Source organism: Leptinotarsa decemlineata, unplaced genomic scaffold (assembly GCF_025532065.1).
Source record: "Leptinotarsa decemlineata unplaced genomic scaffold, Ldec_3_MD MMD2_tig00000576_RagTag_RagTag, whole genome shotgun sequence".
Taxonomy (NCBI): domain Eukaryota; kingdom Metazoa; phylum Arthropoda; class Insecta; order Coleoptera; family Chrysomelidae; genus Leptinotarsa; species Leptinotarsa decemlineata.
In genome coordinates this window covers 4,295,559-4,316,636 of record NW_027412551.1, presented here as the reverse complement: position 1 = coordinate 4,316,636, position 21,078 = coordinate 4,295,559, and the positions used below count along the sequence as shown (strand labels likewise).

At 32.9% G+C, this 21,078-nt stretch overlaps 3 protein-coding genes across 5 annotated transcripts in view; 1 reads left to right on the top strand and 2 right to left on the bottom strand.

The window, feature by feature from the left end:
- Positions 1-1,503: 1,503 nt before the first annotated feature.
- Positions 1,504-2,260, bottom strand: LOC111508339 (NADH dehydrogenase (ubiquinone) B15 subunit). Its single transcript, XM_023163803.2, has 2 exons — positions 2,028-2,260; positions 1,504-1,955 (listed from the first exon to the last, which is right to left on the bottom strand). Exons 1-2 carry the CDS (start codon positions 2,166-2,168, stop codon positions 1,743-1,745), a joined length of 354 nt encoding a protein of 117 aa, XP_023019571.1. The 5' UTR covers positions 2,169-2,260; the 3' UTR covers positions 1,504-1,742.
- A 4,505-nt stretch (positions 2,261-6,765) lies between these two features.
- LOC111508341 (cathepsin L-like peptidase) lies at positions 6,766-20,569 on the top strand. Of its 2 annotated transcripts, none has more exons than XM_023163806.2 (5): positions 6,766-6,925; positions 7,006-7,105; positions 15,249-15,602; positions 18,205-18,562; positions 20,197-20,569. In XM_023163806.2, exons 2-5 carry the CDS (start codon positions 7,013-7,015, stop codon positions 20,403-20,405), a joined length of 1,014 nt encoding a protein of 337 aa, XP_023019574.1. In that variant the 5' UTR covers positions 6,766-6,925; positions 7,006-7,012; the 3' UTR covers positions 20,406-20,569. The 2 variants fall into 2 exon arrangements, with proteins under 2 accessions (XP_023019574.1, XP_023019573.1); XM_023163805.2 differs by having other exon boundaries at positions 6,789-6,946.
- Rad1 (Radiation insensitive 1) overlaps positions 12,758-21,078 on the bottom strand; it is a 27,205-nt gene continuing 18,884 nt past the window's right edge. For both annotated transcript variants that reach the window (XR_012465250.1, XM_023163812.2), the window contains one exon: positions 12,758-13,990. Coding sequence is in view for 1 of the 2 variants with exons in the window: in XM_023163812.2 (XP_023019580.1) it covers positions 13,952-13,990 (39 nt within the window). In the remaining variant the exon portion in view is untranslated. The remainder of the gene's footprint in view (positions 13,991-21,078) is intronic.

Here is a 21,078-nt window from a genome sequence, read left to right as displayed (position 1 = left end):
AATATGATGTATTGTTTTTCCGGGTGTTCATCGAATCGACTATCGAATAGTACACAACGGATGAATACCCGGGAAAACAATACATTATATATATATATACATATATATATATATATACATATATATATATATATATATATATAATTATATATATATATATATATATATATATATATATATATATAATTAGTCGATTCAGAACTCTCATGGCGTATTTTACCGAGGATAGTTTAAGGCAAAGGTTGTCTATCTGACTAATCAAACTTGAAGCTTATGAATAATCAAGCCCTATTAAATTGAAATTTTGAAGATATGTTTGCTTTCTGAATAAAAGTTCTCGTAGCCAGAAGTTACTACAAAATAATGGCTATTAACATCAATATTAGAGAGTTTCAATAAATATTATAAAATTTTTGTCGACTTCAATTAATTTTAAAACAATTAAACTTCAAGAGAATATTTTTTATCTTGCAGAAATAACATCAGGACTCAAGAATGCACAAATTGAATTTAATGTTAGTCTCGGCAAAATTTAAAAGTATTTGAACTGTATACAATTCCCCAATAATAAAGGTAATTGCCTTGAATTTCACTAGTTCGGAATTCCATTGTCTACTATATAAAATGATTTGAAATCCCTGAAACACCAATCACCCGAAGACGATTGTAGATACCAACAATCGAAACGTCGTGAACTAACGTGACTAGGAATCTCTACACTTTTTTATTTTTTTATTATTTTCTTTTTTCATTCGTTTAATTTTTATTTATTCAATTATTATATTTTTACTTGTAGGTTATTTCACTATCATTTCATTTCAGGTTTATTGTTGCTTAATATAATTGTTATTTTCAACTATCCTTTTTAATTATTCTTTTTTACTTGTTTCAGGGATTTCAAATCATTTTATATAGTAGACAATGGAAGTCCGAACTAGTGAAATTCATCAGGAAACATTGTCAATCACCTTCAAACAAACGTAATTGCCTTGCTAAATAATTTAGACTTTACATGTGAAAAAACTTTCTTTCACATTATAAAATTAATTTGTTGAAATGTGATAATCTTGTAAGGATTATTTCAGATAGAATCCTTCAGTTCTAAATACTCTATTCAATTAATTATTCTTTTTTGTAGTTTCTGAATAGAAAATGATTAGAGGTGATTTTACATAGAAAAGGTAAATCAAATTCAAAAATGGGATATCACATTGATGATTTTATTACATCAGGGTGATGATATCAATAGATATTTTTTCTTTTTAAAAACTTTACAATGTGTTCAACACTGAATCAAATGATTATAAAGAATCCGAATTGAAGTTATCTCAAAAAGTGCATATGTTAAATCATTCTTCTATGCCAGAATCTGATGACATTGAGTTAATTTGATAATTCTACGTTACCACCTCATGATCTATTCTGAGAATAAATTTCCCATTTCTCAAATAATACTACCCGACTTTTTAAATGATTTGAAGAATCACTGAATGAAACTGGATACAAAATTTCACGTTTATATTAGGCTATCATTTATCAACTACATATACATATCCAAAGGTCTAAGAGTCAGCAAGTTTAACAAATCTTGAAAAAAGCTTCTCATAAGCACAAAATAGTTTGTCATCACATTGCTCAATGACAACATCTAATCAGAATCTATCTCAATCTTGAAACCTGAGCAAAACTCTCAAACCCCCAAACAATATCTTTTTATAATTCAAATATTCAACTTCAAATCATTAAATAAACTTAAAACTGCGATCTTTATATGCTACTTCTCCTCTTCGGTAACTGGCTTCCTTATTGTCTCTAGATGTTTGCATGGCATAAGTCATTATTGCCATGGGCACAACCACAAACAATACTCCATAAATACCATTTTTGGGAGAAGGCTTGAAATGCTCAAACCCAGTAACTTTCATAGCTTGAAATCTCTGCATTGCTGGATCAAACTGGAAGGATACAAATTTCACTTGAATATTTTGGAGGTTAAGTATGACATAACATCTGAAATGTATACCTACCACTGTACCACCTTCTCCAGTGGCATGTTGAAATGGATCGCTCTTCATTTTCAAAAATTGCTCGCGCAACACTAATCGCCTTTTTGCTTTTTCCTCAAGGAGCTTGCGAGTAGCATCGTCAACATCATATTGCTGTGACATTTTCTAAAAAATATGGAATATATTTTCAAAAACGACAAATTTCAATACTTGCACTGTCAGTGTCAGCAACTGTGTCAGCAACTGTCTCTGGCAACTGTCACTGCCAACGCCAACAGTGTCAATTGTCAAATTTGTCACACATAGCTTGAACTATATTAGAGTTGATACCCTACCGAACACTAATGGTAACCAGTGCAACAGCTAGGCTTTCAATACCAGTGAAACAAATGCAGCAGATATCGCACCAAGATGGCCAGATGAAGATTTGTGGTGAAAGCAAGTAGATGAGTTCTTGAATTCAACGATGACCTTATCAGTTTACCAGAATCGTTTCTTTATGACATTAATAACGTTCTTAAATTTCTGGTTAGTTCTGTTAGTGCTAACCACCAATGAAATCAATATTTGTAGTTGAATTCAAGAACTCAATTGCTTATAAAAACGTCAACGTCATCCTATCTCTGAGTTATAGCTAGGTTCGGGTATTTGTTATAATACTGGACTGAGGTGAAGCTGGAGTGCATTATCGAACATCCCAGGTGTTTCAAAGGAAACAGTAAACAAACGAAGATGTGGAGTATGTAATTGAAAAAAAAATTAGGTTGTGTTCAAGTCGAATTGTTTTCGATATAAAGAGAAAAGTAAACTATTATTTGCCTTTGGTTACTTTTGCTCAGTACTTGTTTGAAAGTTCAGACCCATTTTATTTTGTATCATTTACTAAAACTACTTTTCAAAATTTGGAGTTGATGATGAAACTGCTGTTAATGGAATGTTTTTACTTTTAAGGCCGTCGTCTGTTGAAATTCCTTTCTGACGTTGGACATACCTGTAACCTTAGCGATAATACAGATATCTGAAGATGCCTGCCACTTGCGCCAGCGAAACGTCACTATAACCTGAAAATCTGAAACCACAAATAGTCACTGTCACTTGCGTTTCCTATTGCCATTAGATATTTATAATTCCCAATCATATTATCACCAATCACAAATGGGGTAATGCAAACGAGTTGAAATTCAAATTACACCAAAATAATTGTGAATTCGTATGTCCACTCCAGAAGTCCATAGTCTTTTCACTCCACTCCTGAAATATCGAACGCCTCAAGTTCCACTTCTCCTACTTCGTTTTTCAAATCCGAATAAAGAAGTTACTGGAGCCTAACTCACCTAGTTATAGTTCTTGGAGTACAGCTGGCAACATTAAGTTTTTTCTATCATATTTCATTACATCAGTGTTGTTAGATGTTTTTTTTTTTTTTTCGAAATGTAGGGCATAGACGAATATGACATCAGTTTGATAGACAACGAATCAGTAGAGAGTTGTCCTGAAAACCTTGAGAAGAAAATTGGATTAGAGGATTTAGGAAACACTTACTAGATACTCATTAGGACAACAAGAGGATTGTTTCGAATTCTTGAGCAAAACGATAGCAGAATCAATACTCCTGACCGCTGTGGATTGAATGATTCCGTACAGTCTATCTATCGTCTTGTGTTTGTAAATCATTTGCTGGAAAATCCTCACTTGTTTACTTTGTAGTAAATGTTCGAGAGGTAGCAAAACCGAAAGTGAATTTCTGAAAATTCAACTAGTGTTTCCTAATATAATTACCAGTCCGTGCAAAGTTTATTGTTGAATCATCTGAAATGGAAGTTTTAACAAGTGATGATCGACTGTATTGCCAAACTAACTGACTGTTATAAGGAAACAAGTATAGTTGAGGCACCAGTCAATCTAATAACACTGAAATATGACTCAACCTCTGACGTAAGCACCAAACTCTTAGGAAGGTTTGAAATAGATGAAGACTTCAGTCTAGCAGACCACTATTTTAATATTCATGCAATCATTGTTCACTGTGATTCTGGCGTTGAATTTGGTCATTATTACGCCTTGGTCAAGTTTGGTAAGTTTGACGATAGTCGTGTCACGAAGTGTTCTGGCAATGTATTAAATTTATTGGAGCCTCTGGAGACACCCTACATTTTGTTTTATGGGAAAAAGGACATTGGCAGATCAAGATCTTAAGATGATGTGGTGCTGCAGGTTTTTCCGAGTTTTCCTGCAGCTAAACAAGCAAATGCGCCACTGGAATCAATGAAATCGCCCCGGAGCGCCAATTAATTTTTATTGTTGTTTTATAATTTCATGATTTGTATTTTGGAAGTGTTAATTATATTAAATTTATTGGAAACATACATATGTCTTCAGTTTGAAAATATTTTGATTTCAACAATGTCAATACTCCCAGATAGAGCTGCTTGAAATTACAAATTAAGCTTTCAATTTCTTTATAATACATAATTGAAACTACCGATTTTTCAGATTTGTCAAAAAACGTACCTAAGGTAACTGGTGGACAATAATATCGTTACTTCCCTTTCAATGTTGCTCCATGTTGTAAAATCGTACAACATATTGTAACGGTTCATGCTGTGTTGTACGTGTTGCAACTCTTTTTGAAAATATCCTAAAATGTTGTACAAGTTCAAATCTCAGCAATGACATGAAGTAATCCGTATCGTTTCACTGCTCAATCGTGATAGTCAAAGCCAATAAAGACTGAAAAATTAAGAAAAGTATGACAGCTGACAATTTTTTTAACCCTTCTCTTCAAGTGTTCATGGCCATTGTTTCCACTAGGCGCATTTGGCCAGTTTTTGGACTCTTTGTGCTTTTTATTGTCAACCGTAGCGGAATTCAACTACCGTAGCGAAATTTACTCGACGGTAGCGGATGTGAACATAAAGTAGCGGAATTTTCCACAAATAATCAATATTGAAAAAATATGGAACAAGAAGAGGCAGTGGACAGCACTCGAAGCTGACAATTGAATGCACAATCAATACGTTATAGTCTTAGTAGCTGATGCCATTACATGACAAAAGAAAGGAGAATATTTTTGAATATTATCATTCATATAACTTCCAATAATTTGAAATTGAAAGTCTCCAAGTATTGTAAATTATATGGAACAAATTACAGTGGAAATGGAAGATAGTTCTTCTGATTGTAGCTCAAGCGAAAGAGCTACCGCAGTTGAAATTGACGGGAACAGGGCAAAAATACAAAAAGCCTCGAAAACAAACTTCTCCTCAACATTGGTTATTTGATTCTAACTCGAAAGGATGGATTAAACCTGTCGCGAATCAACTGCTGTGAATTTTGAAAATCATTTACCTAACCTAAACATCTATGAATTGCGCTGTTGAGAGTGAGCATGTTCCTGATTCCTGACAGTTTCAGTTTTGTGTATCTGAACAGTACACAAACTATTAAAGTTCTGTGGTATTTAATTTTGGATAGGGCGCATGCGCGAACTGTTTTGCGTCAGATACACATGCGTAACGGAATATGAAGCAGTGTAGCGCAAATTTGCTTCAGTTTCATGTGTGGCGACTTTATAGTTCATCCATTTGGCAACACTGGCTTTTTATGAAACTTCACTATAAGCTTTACGTTTGATCCCTCCTCGAGTTTATGCATTTTCTGCTTATGAAAGATGCATATTTCGTGTCTTCATCTTTAGTTAATATTGAGATTGAATACTGATACGAACTAAATAATTTTAATCGACAAAAAAGCTACTGTCGTGAATGCCAGGCTTAGTTCAGGCTTCAACCATTAGAACTCGTCAAAATTATTTGTTTTGTGCTTTCTGAGGATTGTTTTTATAATTACTTGAACGGAAGATAGTGATTTGAATTATTTTTTTATTATTGTGATAATTTATCCATATTATTAACTGTGACTAGAGTCTGTTCTATCATTATTGATCATTACTTTGTTTCCAGTCGGGTTTTTCTGAGTGTTCATAAAATAATCATGATTGACTTGTTGGCGGGAGTTCAAAGTATCGTCGCTGATTATTTATTATTAAAGCCGTCACACACGCTGTATTTCACAAGTACTCAGAATATCTCTTTCTGAAGAATTTGTTTCATGATGCTGCTATATTTTCATATTTTTTCTCTTGAAAATATAAGAACACAAGTATGGATTATAAATATACAAAATTGAAATTAGACATGAGACAACAAAGAATTATGGTGTATGACTCACCTATAGGTGAATCTGTTGATGATTCAAAATAAAATTCAGTTATTTTACTCTTATATAATTTATCTTCTATATGATTTCAATTTCTATTCCTCTGAGCATTTGGCTAAACATTGTATATTTAGAATAAATAAAAATTGAATGAACTCGGAAGAATGCTAATTATACTGTATGAAGGCTATTTTCCGAGGTCTGCAGGTTTTTATGCCTGACGTTTCGTCTACTGCTGCGGTAGACATGTTCAAAGGCGATGTGGTAACGGTCGCAATATTCGAGCTGGTGCTCTGATTCTTGTTCTTGTTGTATCCAACACATTAACTAGTTAATGCATTGGATGCCGCAGCAGTAGACGAAACCTCAGGCATAAAAACCTGCAGACCACGGCGATAAAACCCGGAAAATATCCTTCATACAGTTATCTCCGGCAGTAAAAGTAAGTTATAATCGAATTTCTCAAATCTATAGAAATATCTTTGCACACGGCAACACTGCATGACAGAATCACAGTTCTCGAAACTCAAAACAAAGCAGTTAAGGGAGGGGAAAGAGTGGTAGGTGGTAGGAGATTCCATATATTTAGCTATTTGTTGTGTTTTTACAATTATAGTGATTTGGGTCACATGGTCAAACTTTAAACGTGAACACAAAGAACTGAGCTTTTATTGATCAGTATTAGTTATTAGTCATTTGTGGTGAGTAACTCAAATAATAATGTACGTTTGTATGTGGTATATAAATTTGAAGGACCTGACTTTTTTTTTATTATTTTCAGGAACAATATGAAGTTCCTTGCTCTTCTTTTCGTTTTCATTGCTGCCTGCCAAGCCGTATCTTTCTTTGACCTTGTCCAAGAAGAATGGGGATCATTCAAGGTGAGATTTTCTATTGTAAAAAGTTCCTCTTTACATGTTTTGATTGGGGGTCCAAAATGAGGAAGTTATGAAAGATCTATTATTTTTCTGACTCCTAATAAAGGTCACCCAATGGTAATGATTCAATCACACAAAATAATATGTTATACATCACACTCTTACTTTTTCTTTTACTATAACAAAGATTCTATGGGCGAGGATTCCTTATAGTAAAAAGTACACAGACTGAGAAGTCAATATTATTTGTTGATATTGGCATTTTTTATTGTGGGAGTATAAGTATCACCACCAAAAAAATTAATTTATTATTTCGAATATGTTTAAATAATTTGTCCCAAGTCAATAATATCATGAAAATTTGATTAAATCAAAAAATCCCTAAGTTACCTCCCATACACCACTTTTTCTTCAATAATGCTGTATAAATGACCCAATTTAACAATTCTTTATCCTTATTAAGAGAGTAAAAGTTTGGTGTATGAATAAGCAATTATAAGAGGATTTTTTGTAAGCTACTCAATGCTTTTAGATTGGGGTCATTGTTTCTTTGATCATTGTTGAAGATAAAAGAATATTAAATATATCACTAGATGAAATTAAACCTTTTCTGTGGTAGAAAAATAAACATTTTCAATTGTAATAATAACAAATGTATTCAATCAATAGAATATGATAAATGAATTCTCAAAATCAAATAATCAATAATTTATGTGTATTGTTATTTCCCAATAAATAGGATCAACAATTATTTGAACTCCAAAGTTCAAACTTTGTTTACACTCTTCAATCTCATGATTCAATAAACATAATGATGACCAAATATTTGGTATAAACACAAGTATTTTCTTTCAATAATGCAATAGTTTGCTGCAATTTCATTTTGTTAAAAACATACAAAACATTTTCAATGTACTTTCAATGTATTTATTTAGGTCTCAAACTCTGTTGAAATTGATTATTCTTCAAAAGCAAAATAACTGAATGGAAAATTTGTTTAAAAAATCTGTTTTTCCGTTAACCACCTGTCGCACCCCTACGAACGAGAACCCTCAGAAGTTGAAACTTGTGTGAGCTAAGGATTAACGAGGTCTTACCTTTTATCGTGTGATTCCTAACATGAGTGAAATAAACAAAATATTCAAAACTTGTGTTAAGAACCAATACAATTTCAAAAATATCATGTTTTAAATGTTTTTACTAAACAAATGAATATTACTATTGAAAATTTTTTCATAATGTCTCCCAACCTCAAGAACAACTCTCACATCATTTGAGAATCAAGGAAGCAGGAGCTTCAAATAATAATAAAAAATCAATTTTTTTTAATATTTCACATTTAGCTAGATTTATTCAACAAATAAAACAAACCATAAGAATAGCATTACGTACCTACATGAAATAAATAAAATATCAAATCTATATAATTATAGATAATCTTCGATTGAATATAACTAGGCTACAATAAAAAGTTGCCTTTCAATGAACCGAAAGTTTGCTTCTTCAACCTGTTGATGGCAAGATAAATGAATGAAAATCATATGTATGCTACTGAGAGCTATTATTTTTTTAAATTATACAATTCATTTAATTGGTGTGTTTTGCGGGACTTTCAATAGCCTTTGATAATGGGTCAGGTACTCATTCAGAAAATGGATATTTATTTCATATAGTAGCACGAAATTTGCAGAATTTTTTCAGTGTTCTTATATATGCAAAGATTTTATTAGGTAAATCTTGTTTACGAGTCAAACCGTTTAATTTTTTATGCAATTCAAAAAACACATTGTGAGATTTTCACTACATAATTTTACAAAAACGCAACACGTGTTTCGCTATACAATAACTTCTTCAGGCGTGTTTTTTACTTTCCCAGTAAAATATACGCCTGAAGAAGCTATTGTATAGCGAAACACGTATTGCATTTTTGTAAAACTATGTAGTAAAAATCTCACAATGAAGTGTTTTTTGAATATACTTTTTATCTTCATTCCAACCTTAAAATTCAAGAGATGCTCTATATAATATTCTTATTAGTAAAAAAAATATACGATATGAGCACAACTTGGCCTCCCGTACTCATTTAGTTTATATCCTATCTTGTCAGCTTATAGTTAACAAGCGCAAGTTCAATGTAGGTCTAAAGGTTATCGTAATTGATAAGAAGGCTGTCACATGATCTCTTCAGTTTATAATTTTCAACGTTGAAATCGTTAAGTGATGAAAAACAAATTCACACGCATATTCAAACAAATATTTGTGTATGTCCTAGTAAACAGGGGCAAAGATTACCCCTGTTTAGAGATGTAAAAGTAGAAACCTCAAAAACTAATCTCAGCTATAAATGAACCGCTTTCAATTTATTATGTGTCTATTAACACAAAATTATGTAATTCAAAGACTTTCCACACCCTTATTATATGTTTTGTCAAAAAAAGTACCTTTCCAATAATTTCTTCATAGTAATTGCGTTTTCAAGTAACACTATATTGTGAGATTTTCACTGAACTGGTTTGATTTTCATCAAGTACCGGTCAATTCCATCAAAAAAATTGAGTTTATTCAGTTCGTTTTAGGGTGTTACAAAGCTTTTCTTGATTTTCACCTTAAAGAAAAAATTGAGTGATTGATATACCATTCTTTTAAATTTGGATATATCCTTATGATGCACTGTTTGGAACCTTTGGTGTAGTAATGAATATTACTGGAGTTTTTTCCCAACACCAAATCGTTATTTTTAACACCTCGACACGTGAAGATTAAAACAGTTTTAATCTTCCTCTTTGAAGATGATTACTTGGTGATCGAAACACGTGTCGAGGTGTTAAAAATAACGATTTGGTATTGGGAAAAAACTCCAGTAATATGGATATATCCTAATAATTAAGGTCAGGGAAAAAAAGATGAAGGTCCATTATTATTAGATTTTGAGGTTGAGGTTATTTTTTGTACATTATAACACATAGAATGTTATAGCGTAATCGTTGTAAGCAAAAAAAATGAGGGTACAAAGTTATTGCAGTTTAAAGTTTTGTTGGTTTGGGGAAGAAAGATGAAGGTACCAGCGAATGGGGGCAAAAAAGATGAGTGTCCATGTAAGTTGGCGGCCATGGTTCACTGTTTCGGCTCTTTTTGTATAGCCTATTCTTATTTTTGGATAGGTCTATTGGTTATGTTTCAAAATTAATAATTAATTTTGCTTGAATCATTATTATTCAGGCAACTGATCCAGCAGATAGACTGCTATGTTAGAAATAACACATATTAGAACATTTCTTTAGTTTTATGTATAGAGTATTAATGTGGAATAAAGGCTTTATTAATATATTATATCAGTTATTCTACATTTTTAGGGCCCAATTCTAATTTTAGATGTTTTTTGAACTCAAAAATACTTTTTATTGTGTTGTTTCAAATTAATATATTCAAAAACTATTTTGTTTTTGATGGTTGTACAAGTTGAGTTATATGTGCATTGCAACATAATGTGAAAAAAATATTGTAGATTTATTGTGCAATTTACTATGAGTCTTAAAAAATGTAATTTACGTTTTCTTAAAATGAAGCGCCTTGTACACTAATCTTCTCCTAAACTCTTCAATTCAGGATAATACATAAATGTATCTTCCTGCTTATCTATGTGATGAACAGCTCAGTGAATAGCCTGTCATGGCCCCTCAACGAATTTTTGTTTAGAAATGTAAGCTGTTTACTTTTACTTCTACATAATTATCAATGGACCGTTGAAAGGAAAGACCTTGTTAATCCTTAGATGGCACAAATTTAACCTGCTGAGGTTTGTAAGAGGCGACAGCCGGCTAACGAAAAAACAGATTCCGACAATTTTTTTGGCATATTTCTATTTAATCCATATGCTTGTTTTCCAGTTTTGAATTAGAACCGGGTTGTTGTTCTTGTTTTTTGGTGTGAATTTGTTTTTACCATAGAACTGCTCGCCGTATATTTTGGGTTAGCATATTATGGTAATGAAGAAGAAACTTCAAAGAAAGGATTAACTCACTCCGTAAAAACCCTTTAAGAAAATGTATAGAGACCAAACAGGCCAAATTAAACTGAGAAACCACTTCCCTAACATTATTTTGGTATTGTGTTTCATAGAAACCTTTTTTTTCGTATCGAATACCATACATTTATAAACAGCATTTAGTTCATGAAATTCCAGTAAATTCTAACACCACTCAGCGATTAGAAATATAATATCTACATAAATTTCAATAAACAATTTCATTAGTAATTTCCACTGTTTACAAATTTATGTATCATGACAATATAATCGATAAGATTAAAGAAATCATGTTATTGGATATTGTGGTTTTAACTGCCCAGCTGGCAATTAGTATTCTGATTATTATAAACTGAAATGATATTTGTTAGTCATCATTACAATCGGTTATTAAGACACAAATATCTAATTTGAAATTCAACAAATATTCATATCTACTCAATGTACTTAGTAACATGATAATGACTGTAATTTGATGAATAATATCCGGATATTTATTTTGTTGAATAAGCAGAATGATACTCAACAAGGAAAGCATAGAGAAAACTGCTAAACTATATTGCACTCCAATGTAATTTTTACCAGGGCCGTATTAAGGACAAAATATTATTGCAACATAGTTTTGATGTATTTAAATTAAGAATTTTAGAAATATAAATTTGCAAAACATTGATACCAACGGAATTTGGGAAAAATTATATAAAAAATATTATACAAAGTCACGCAAAAGTACATATGTAGTTAATCTACCTATTTGTTTCGAAAGAATTTTTTTCTTTCGTGTAATTCAATGTTTATATGAAAGTAGCAAGAGGACTTTTTTTCAGTTTGTGTCTGAAAGTTACTTCTTTGCATGATCTACACATCCATGTATAGAGTTACTTATTTTCAAATTGATTACTTCCTTCCTTTCTTTGGAAGATTCCCTCATCCTTTTTTTGTATCAAGATGGAGTAGTAGAAAGCCAAAAACTTTCTTTCCCAATAGTTAATCTTATAGTATAAAATAAAAAATTGAAATTAAGACGTTTCTCAGGACTTTTTTAGTATGTTTATAAATGTTTTTTGTTGTTGGTCGTTATGATTTCATTTAATTTCTTGGGTTGAAAAGTGATAATTTCGTCTGAAGTGCATCAATAATATTCACATTTATTACAATCTGTTCAATTTGTTGCTTTATAATATTGTCTAATTTCCACATTCATGCTCAACTTTTTGCTGCATGTAATCAATGCATTTTTTCAACTTTCGTGACGTGATGGAAGGAACAGTAAATCTAAATGTAGTATTATGTTTTTATGTCAGCCCAAATCAACTCAAGTTTGCAGTGATATGGTGGTAGCCTTGAAACAATTTTATTTTGAACTTTAGTCGTTTCATCAATAATATATTTATCACATATTTTTTCTGTACTCATTTTCTATTGCTGAAAGATCCACTTCAAGTAATGTTTCTTCAAATTGAGTACTTTTAGAATACAGTCGTCCTGAATTTCAGATTTCCTTGATATTGTAGTTGGAATTTTTCCAGTTTCCTGGAATGATACGGGCATTCAGGGCCGTCACCATGGGGGGGAGCCTCCCCCCTCCTCTTTCGACTTGGGAAAAAGTTGGGAAATTTTGGGCCGTGAAGATAGAAAAAAATAATAGTGAAAAAATGAATGAAAATTGAAAAAATAAAAATTACGAGAAAATAAAGGGACAGGTAATAAGAAAAGGGAATGAACCGGGAGAAGGTTGGGATTTCTCAACATGTATAACTTGGAGATCCCATACTTTGAAATTCTGAATTGTTTGAAAACTTCAAAAAAGTTTAATTTCTCCCAAGTAAGAGAACAGTCCACAAATTTTGAAGTGACAATTTTACAAAATTCCCAACTTTTCGCTGTTTTTTCGACTTAGAAAAGTTGGGAAATTTCGGGCCGTGAAGATAGAAAAAATAATAGTAGAAAACAATAAGCACAATATTATTTAAGTGTTGTTTCCTTTCATTTGTATTGAATATTTCTATAAATGGTTGATATGGTGGAAGACCAAGGACCTTGGTCCAAAGAAGAAAAACTCCCATTATTATTTTTAAAAATACCAAAATTTATTTTTGTTTGTGCATACCCTAACGGGCATAAGCATTCAGCCAATCTTTGGATAGCTAAGTAAGAAAATTAATATATTATAGTAGTAACTAATCCCTCGCCTTTCATTTTTTCGAAAGTTGGGAAATTTTGCTGGTGGTGTTGGGAAAATTTGGATTCCCTCCCCCCCCCCTGGTATTTCTTTTCCCTACGACGGCCCTGGGGGCATTGTCTAACACAACAATACAAAAGATTGTATTTTGTAGGTATACCAGTTTAACTTTTAATGATAAGATATTTTTTTCACCCCATTTCTCCACGTATGAGTTTTCCAAGCCGTCTGAAGAAGTGGAAATGAGATGGATTCCTGTAGGTAACTTTATTTTCATAGACATGATTCTTTTAATTCTCGCCCATATACAATCCCTTTGACGGCCTGGAAAACTCAGTGTTGAAGTTATTCATGTTAAATTAATCGCCACAAATGATATATCTTGACCTGGTAAATAAACAAATTAAACTTTTAGTGATTCGGTTTTTTCAATTTTTCCCCTCATTCCCACCCGTCCCAGACAGGTTGAAAAACTCAAATCACATATACCAATCTTGTAACTTTCAATATTTTTTAATAATAATAATTGTATGAAGGCTATTTTCTGGCCGTGCCTGACGTTTCGTCCACTGCTGCGGTAGACATTTTCAAAGGCTTCAATTGATCAACAGGTGTACGAAGTAGTTTTTCATGATACGAATTTTTAAATTAGTTCCAATCTATTTTTACCACACCAGATGACCTCAAAAGCAAGGACAATTAAATTATTTTACCAAGCCAATCAGTAAACAGTTAGGTTGAAAGATATTAGGTGTACAAAGGCATTAAATGAAAAAAAAAATTTTCTTTGATATATTTTGTGGATGCGGTAAGTTAGAGTGTCATTTCTTCATCACCAGTACTGGATACATCTAAAATTATACTAAATACTAGCGAACCGCCCCGGGACCGCACGGGTGCAATGCTGATACTAAATATAAATTCACCCACCGGAAATTTAAGGCCATGGAAAAAACAGTGATGAAAAGATGATTTTCTTTTATGGACGCTCCTTTTTTCCCCGCGGCTGGCACCCCAGTTGGAATATTAAAAAATCCTTTCTTATTCTGGTTAATCTGTTTTTCCGTTAACCTCGCCCCCCTTCGAACAACAACTCTCAAAAGTTTTAACTTGTGTGAGCTAAAGACTAACGAGGTCTTACATTTTAACATGTGATTCTTGCATATCTACAATATGAAACTAACCTAAATACAAAATTTTAGCCTCCGAAAATATACAGGTATGGAGAAGCAGTGATGAAAAGGTAACTTTATTTTAAGAACGCTCCTTTTTCCCCCAGTTGGAATATTTAAAAATCCTTTCTTACAGCGGATCTACAACATAAAATGAACCTACACAAAACAGTGATGAAAAAGTAATTTTCATATGTAAACGCGCCTCTTTTATCCCCATTGGGGCCTCCCCAGTTGTAATATTTGAAAATCCTTTCTTGGTGCACATCTATGACCTAAAAAGTACCTATATACCAAATTTTAGCTTCTTAGGAATACCAGTACAGAGAAACAGAGATGAATGAGTGACTGTTAAGTGAGTGACTCTCATTCATAAGTACATATAGATAAAATAATTTCAAAAATGCAAATAAATCCAAGAAACTTGATATTTTTTTATAGTCAGGATACTTTGAGATGATTAGTTAGAAATTTTCTGTGAACTTTATTGGTTAAATTAAATTGAATTAATTGGCTTTTAGATCCAACTCCATTGGAATACATAACAGCATAAGCAATATATCAATATTAATTCTGTTTGAATTTAATCATCCCAATAACCTACTAAATTTGACTCACCTCAGAATTATACATTAGTTTAGTTATTACTACATTCCGCAATCTTTACTTTTTTAAAGTTTGTGAAGTTCAAATCTTCAATGAATACTGCATATAAATTAAATGTGTCAATATTCTTACAAATTTCATGATTGTTCTTTCTTTTTCTAGCTGACACATAAGAAACAGTATGAAAGTGAAACCGAGGAACGGTTCCGCATGAAAATCTTCATGGAAAATGCTCACAAAGTAGCTAAACACAACAAACTATATGCTTTGGGCCTTGTTTCGTACAAACTGGGTATCAATAAATATGCTGATATGTTGCACCACGAGTTTGTAAAGACGGTAAATGGATTTAATAGAACGAAAAATTTAATGAAGGGTCAGGAAATGGATGAATCTGTTACTTTCATACGTCCGGCAAATGTCCAGTTACCCAAAGAGATTGATTGGAGACAACACGGTGCAGTAACTGCTATCAAAGATCAAGGCCAGTGCGGATCGTGTTGGAGTTTCAGTGCGGTGAGTTTAAAAAATATATTGTCAGTTTTATACAATGTGTCGGTTTCAAAACTTTGGAGTGACTACTAATAACTCCATAATTTTGAATTGCTATCCCTATCATGTGATACCTCAACTTGAACGTTTTTGTGCATTGCATATAAAACGAATATTTGTGATGAAATATAGAAAATATAGCATGTTGAAAACTACATGGTATTAAAAAAGATTTAAAATAACTGATCAAAGTAGTCACCATTTTTTTCTAATCAGAAACTTAGTCGAAATGCAACTTAGTGTCTCACTTTGTCAAATATCTCATGAGTGATGGATTAATGAAGGTCAGTTATTCTTTGCTGTAAGTCTTGTAGAGCAAATACTTCATTATGTAAACACTGATTTGAAGTTGCTCATAAAAACAAATATGTGGCGGTGGTGATCGTATTAGCTACTTAGTTGCTCCTCTATGATCAATATATTTTTCAGGGTAATGTTGATCAAGTCATTTTCTGGTTTGCCATCTATTTAATCTTACAAAATTTGAAAAACTGCTCTATTGGGTTTTCAAGGGAACTCAGAAAAATATCATTCGAAGGGTTTTGATTAAATAACAAAGGTGTGACAAGTTTATCTTCTAGAATACCAGGGCAAACTTATATTTTTGAGTATATTATAATATTTTCATCATCACAGTAATGACACTTCAAATTGTTGATATGTGTGTTTGAAAAAATGTTTAGTCATCAGAACATCAAATCGGGATTTCATTCATTTTTATTTGATATCGTTTCACAACTCTGAATTCGTCTGTCGAGATCATCCTCACCTATCAATCAATCAATCAAATATACTTTATTGTCTGATGAAAATACATCTTATATTCAAAGTCTGAAAATACAAACAACAATACAAGAAGAAATATATAATTGTAATTGAAGAATAAGCATTTGGGGAAAAAATTTTAATGCTTCCTGAATAACTGCTGTCAATTTTAAAACTGTGAAGCAACATGGGCGAGAATTTAAGCTCGTTCACCCAGAATTCTGAACAACTTTCCATTAACATTTTTCAAAGAACCCGTTTGAACTGTGCAGAAGAAGTCGCACAAACTGTCAGTTTGAACCAGGTACCTTACATTGAACTCAATATAGTTTTTATGTAACTATGTGATGTAATAGGTGACTTGACCAAAATGTTAGTATTTTTTATGGGTGCAATAAAGATATAATCTAATCTATATTTTTGGAGAAGGAAATATAAAGAGCAGATAGTTGTTGGTTCACACATGGATCAAAAACACCTTTCGGTTCTGGTGCAGGTGTTTTTAGTCGCAGACCCAGGACAGAGATATCTACCTGCCTAGGAACGTATGCGGCTGTATTTCAAGCGAAAATTACGCTATTGAATTGTGTGCGGAGAGATTGGATAAATCCAACCTCACACACAAATCAATAAAAATATTCTTGAACAGTCAAGCAGCGATGGTAGCTCTTGGCTCCTACCAAGCAACGTCTAAATTGGTAGCAAATTGCCAAAAAAGACTCTCCTCGATAGGAAGACTTAACAGATTGTCTCTGATCTGGATTCCTGGCCATACTGGCTTGGAAGGCAATGTAGATGCTGACTCCCTTGCAAAGGAAGGTGCTGCAAGCAGCTTAATTGGACCAGAACCTGTCATTGGCATCGCTTTAGGCTTTGCCAAGCAAACATTGAACATCTAGATTTCAAGAAGATTTATCTACTTCTGGCAGAATCTTTCAGGATTGGCTCACTCCAAGGAGTCTATTCACCTTTCGAAGCTTGATACCAAACAGTTGTTGGACTATAGTAGGGATGAACTACGATGTCTAACAGGCCTTCTTACAGGTCACTGTCATTTGAATCATCATATGCAGAGACTTGGACTGCCGGAAGACAGTGTGTGTTGTTCTGTTTGGAAAATGATGAAACAGTAGAGCAAAGACTTTGTGCCTGCCCCGCTGGGGGCCGAATCAGGTTCAGAGTTCGGCAGAGCCGTACTCTTACCATTTGACCTGAAAGACCACTCACCATACAAACTAATCGGCTTCGTTAAGAAGCTGGGTTTATTTGGCCGAGCGTGGATAGGTGTAGGCCACAATAAACCCTTGCGGGTGGCGGTGGAGGGTCGAATAAACCCACTCACTTTAGTTCTAACCTAACCTATTCTGTATATTCAATTGCATACAAAAATATTTTTTCAACTCGTTCAGCTATTGTGTACCCTATTTTGGCAATGTTTATTCGAAAATCGTTCAAAATTTGTGTTTAAAACGGTATTAAAAATTTTGAATTTTCATTCGAAAACTGAGCTAACTTCGTTTTTTGTTTCTCACTACATCAGCTCCAATAAACTAAACCTTCATTCCGAAATTCAAATTTATTACCTTAGAAACAATTAAATGGTGTGAGTACAATGATTTTGTTGTCACCTAGAATGTCTATCTGGTGAATATTGTTGATTGAACATTGACAGTGAACGATCCATACAAACAACCAGGTTAAATTCAATGTTCTATTCACAATGATGAATTTTCTTTTCTTGTACATAGATTAGTATTGAATTAAAAAAGAGTTTGAGTAAAACTTTAACTATTTTATACAGACCGGATCTCTGGAAGGACAACACTTCCGTAAAACAGGAAAACTTGTTTCTCTCTCTGAACAAAATCTGATAGATTGTTCCACAAAATATGGTAACAACGGATGTGATGGAGGACTTATGGACAATGCCTTCCGATACATAAAGGATAACAAAGGTATTGACACCGAGGCTAGCTACCCGTACAGAGCTGAAGATGAAAAATGTCACTACAATGCCAAAAATAAGGGAGCTGATGATAAAGGATTTGTGGATATTGAATCTGGTAATGAGTTGGATCTCAAAGCTGCTGTTGCCACAGTTGGCCCTGTTTCTGTAGCCATTGATGCCAGCCATGAAACCTTCCAGTTATACTCCGAAGGTAAGTTATATCAGTTCCAGGGCTTCACACAGAGTTCATAATGAATTCTTATTCAATATAATTTTTGTTTCTAGAGGCTTCAGACTTTTCTATTTGTTTCAAGTCTCCTGAAAACACTGTAACCTTATAGGCTTTTCTTATTCTTTTGAATCACTCATTCAGTTTTTCTTTAGGCAGTTCCTTTATAGTACAGTCCATATAGCGCAAATCAGAAAATTGAAAATCGACCAAGCTTTTGAAGTTGCATCATTGATAATTTTTGAAAAACCCAAAAATATAGTTTTAGTGTACATCGGAAGTGTTAAAATCCAACATCCTTTAAAAGCTTCACAAAATTTCAACAGCTACTAAATTTATTATATAATCAATGATCATCCATCATTTGACGTAATAAGTTGAAGATGTCAAAAGTCCAGGCTGCCTGCCTGAAAACGACAAAAATGCTAATATCTCCCTCAATGTATGTCCCTAAGACACTGCCCCCTAGTATGAGTTTTGAGGGAGAAAATAGTTGATTTTTTGCAAAAAAAATGAGAAAAACATAACAAAGTTACAGTATTTCAACAACCCATCGTATTTCCCTATTTCTTTTATGTATCTTGTACAATTGAATTCACTTTTTTCCAAATCAAGCACTTCTCACAAACACCAGAAATTCAACACTCTTCTCAACGTGCGTTTCACTAACCAAGTCAGTATATTCAGGAGATGAAGTCTACTTCCATTTGTCTCCGCTAACTTCTCCGCCAAAATTTTTGGTGGAGAAGATCCTTCAGGCAATTGTATTTTCACAGTTGTTCAATTTTTTCAGTATACTTTGCAGCTGCATCGACTCTTTGCCATGTCAAACTGAGAACAAGCTGAAGTATCAATATATGTCTCCAAAGAATTAGAGACATTCTCATGTCATGTCGATTCTGTCGCCCTGATTCTCAGAGGTTCTAGCAGAGAAGGGATTTCGGCAGTTAGTAAATTCCATTAACGGCATAATGCCAAGAGAAGCACCTATGACTAAATTTACAACTGAGATCATGTGTACGATTTTTATCAACAACAGAATCACATTGATATTCATTACTAACAGATCTTAGGCCCAAATTCTATTTGACATTCTTAATCTTTTGATGTCTGATAATGTTGCCAAGAATACAACGGGAAGTGGGTTCGGATTTCTCAGTTGTTACAGCTTTGAGGCGAGCCTGGTCAGTAGAGAAGTACTTAGCTGTATCAATGAATAATTTATCAGTAATTCGTTACCAATATTATATTTCTGTTTTGTTGAAAATATAAAAAAATCAATATTTTTCTCCTGACTGGCCAAATTGTAAATGACATCAAAGAAAGAAGCATTCTCATTCTTTCATATAATATATGAAAGAATGAGAATAATTATTCCTCGGAATAATTCATCTAGTTTGAACTGAGATGATTCTGCAATGTTACATGGGTGACGGACTGCGAATCGTCGTGATGCTCCCTAATTGGCTAGGGGAGTTATTAACATTGCCTACCCAGTACACGATACCAATGGCCATGCACTCAATGCCGTTGACATAAAAAAAATTGTTCTAAGATAAGAATTCAATATTTGTTCATTTTGGAATTGATTTTCATCAATACATTTTATATTTCAGGGATTTATTCAGACCCAGATTGTAGCTCGGAAGAGTTGGATCACGGAGTACTGGTAGTAGGATATGGCACGGATCCCAACGGACAAGACTATTGGATAGTAAAGAATTCTTGGGGCACTAGTTGGGGACAAGGTGGATATATCAAGATGGCAAGAAACCAGGCCAATTCATGTGGTATTGCTACACAGGCTAGCTATCCTCTTGTCTAAAAGAACAAATGTTTCAAATCAAATATTGTTGCTCTCTTCTTCCTACAATTTTTTTTAAGTTTGTTTTTTGCTTATAAATTGTAGTTTGCAGATATTAGTGTAGAATTTAAGTATAGGCTGTGTTATTTTTTACTGAATATAATACTTTTAAACTGAATAAATAATTGTTTGATTAAGGATACTGTATTATAAAACAAAGTTCTGCCGTCATGTCCGTTTATCTGAATGCAAAGTACTCAAAAACTACCAAACAGATTTCCATATGGTTTTTAGCAATGAATAGAATGACTCAAAATGGAGGTTTATATGTATTATTTATTAGATTGATGGATGTAGCCGTTACTACGAGTTAGGAGATCATCATGAAAAATGAGAAATAAAACTTACTATATTTTTATACCACTTGTATCTGTAACTAACGTTACTGCGATCAGTATTTGTTCTACAAAAAAGGGTGATAAGATATGTATGTAGAGCCAAGCGTTTGGACCACTGTTCATAAAGAGTAGAATACTAACAATCTACTGCATCTTCATTCTAGAAACACTATGTCTAATTCAAATGAGAAAAAATACTTTTCCTTCCAAAAGAATATATAACAGCCGGTAAAATGCCAATATACCTCTGCCAAAGCCAACTTCAACATTAACAAAAAATTCCATAATATTTAAGA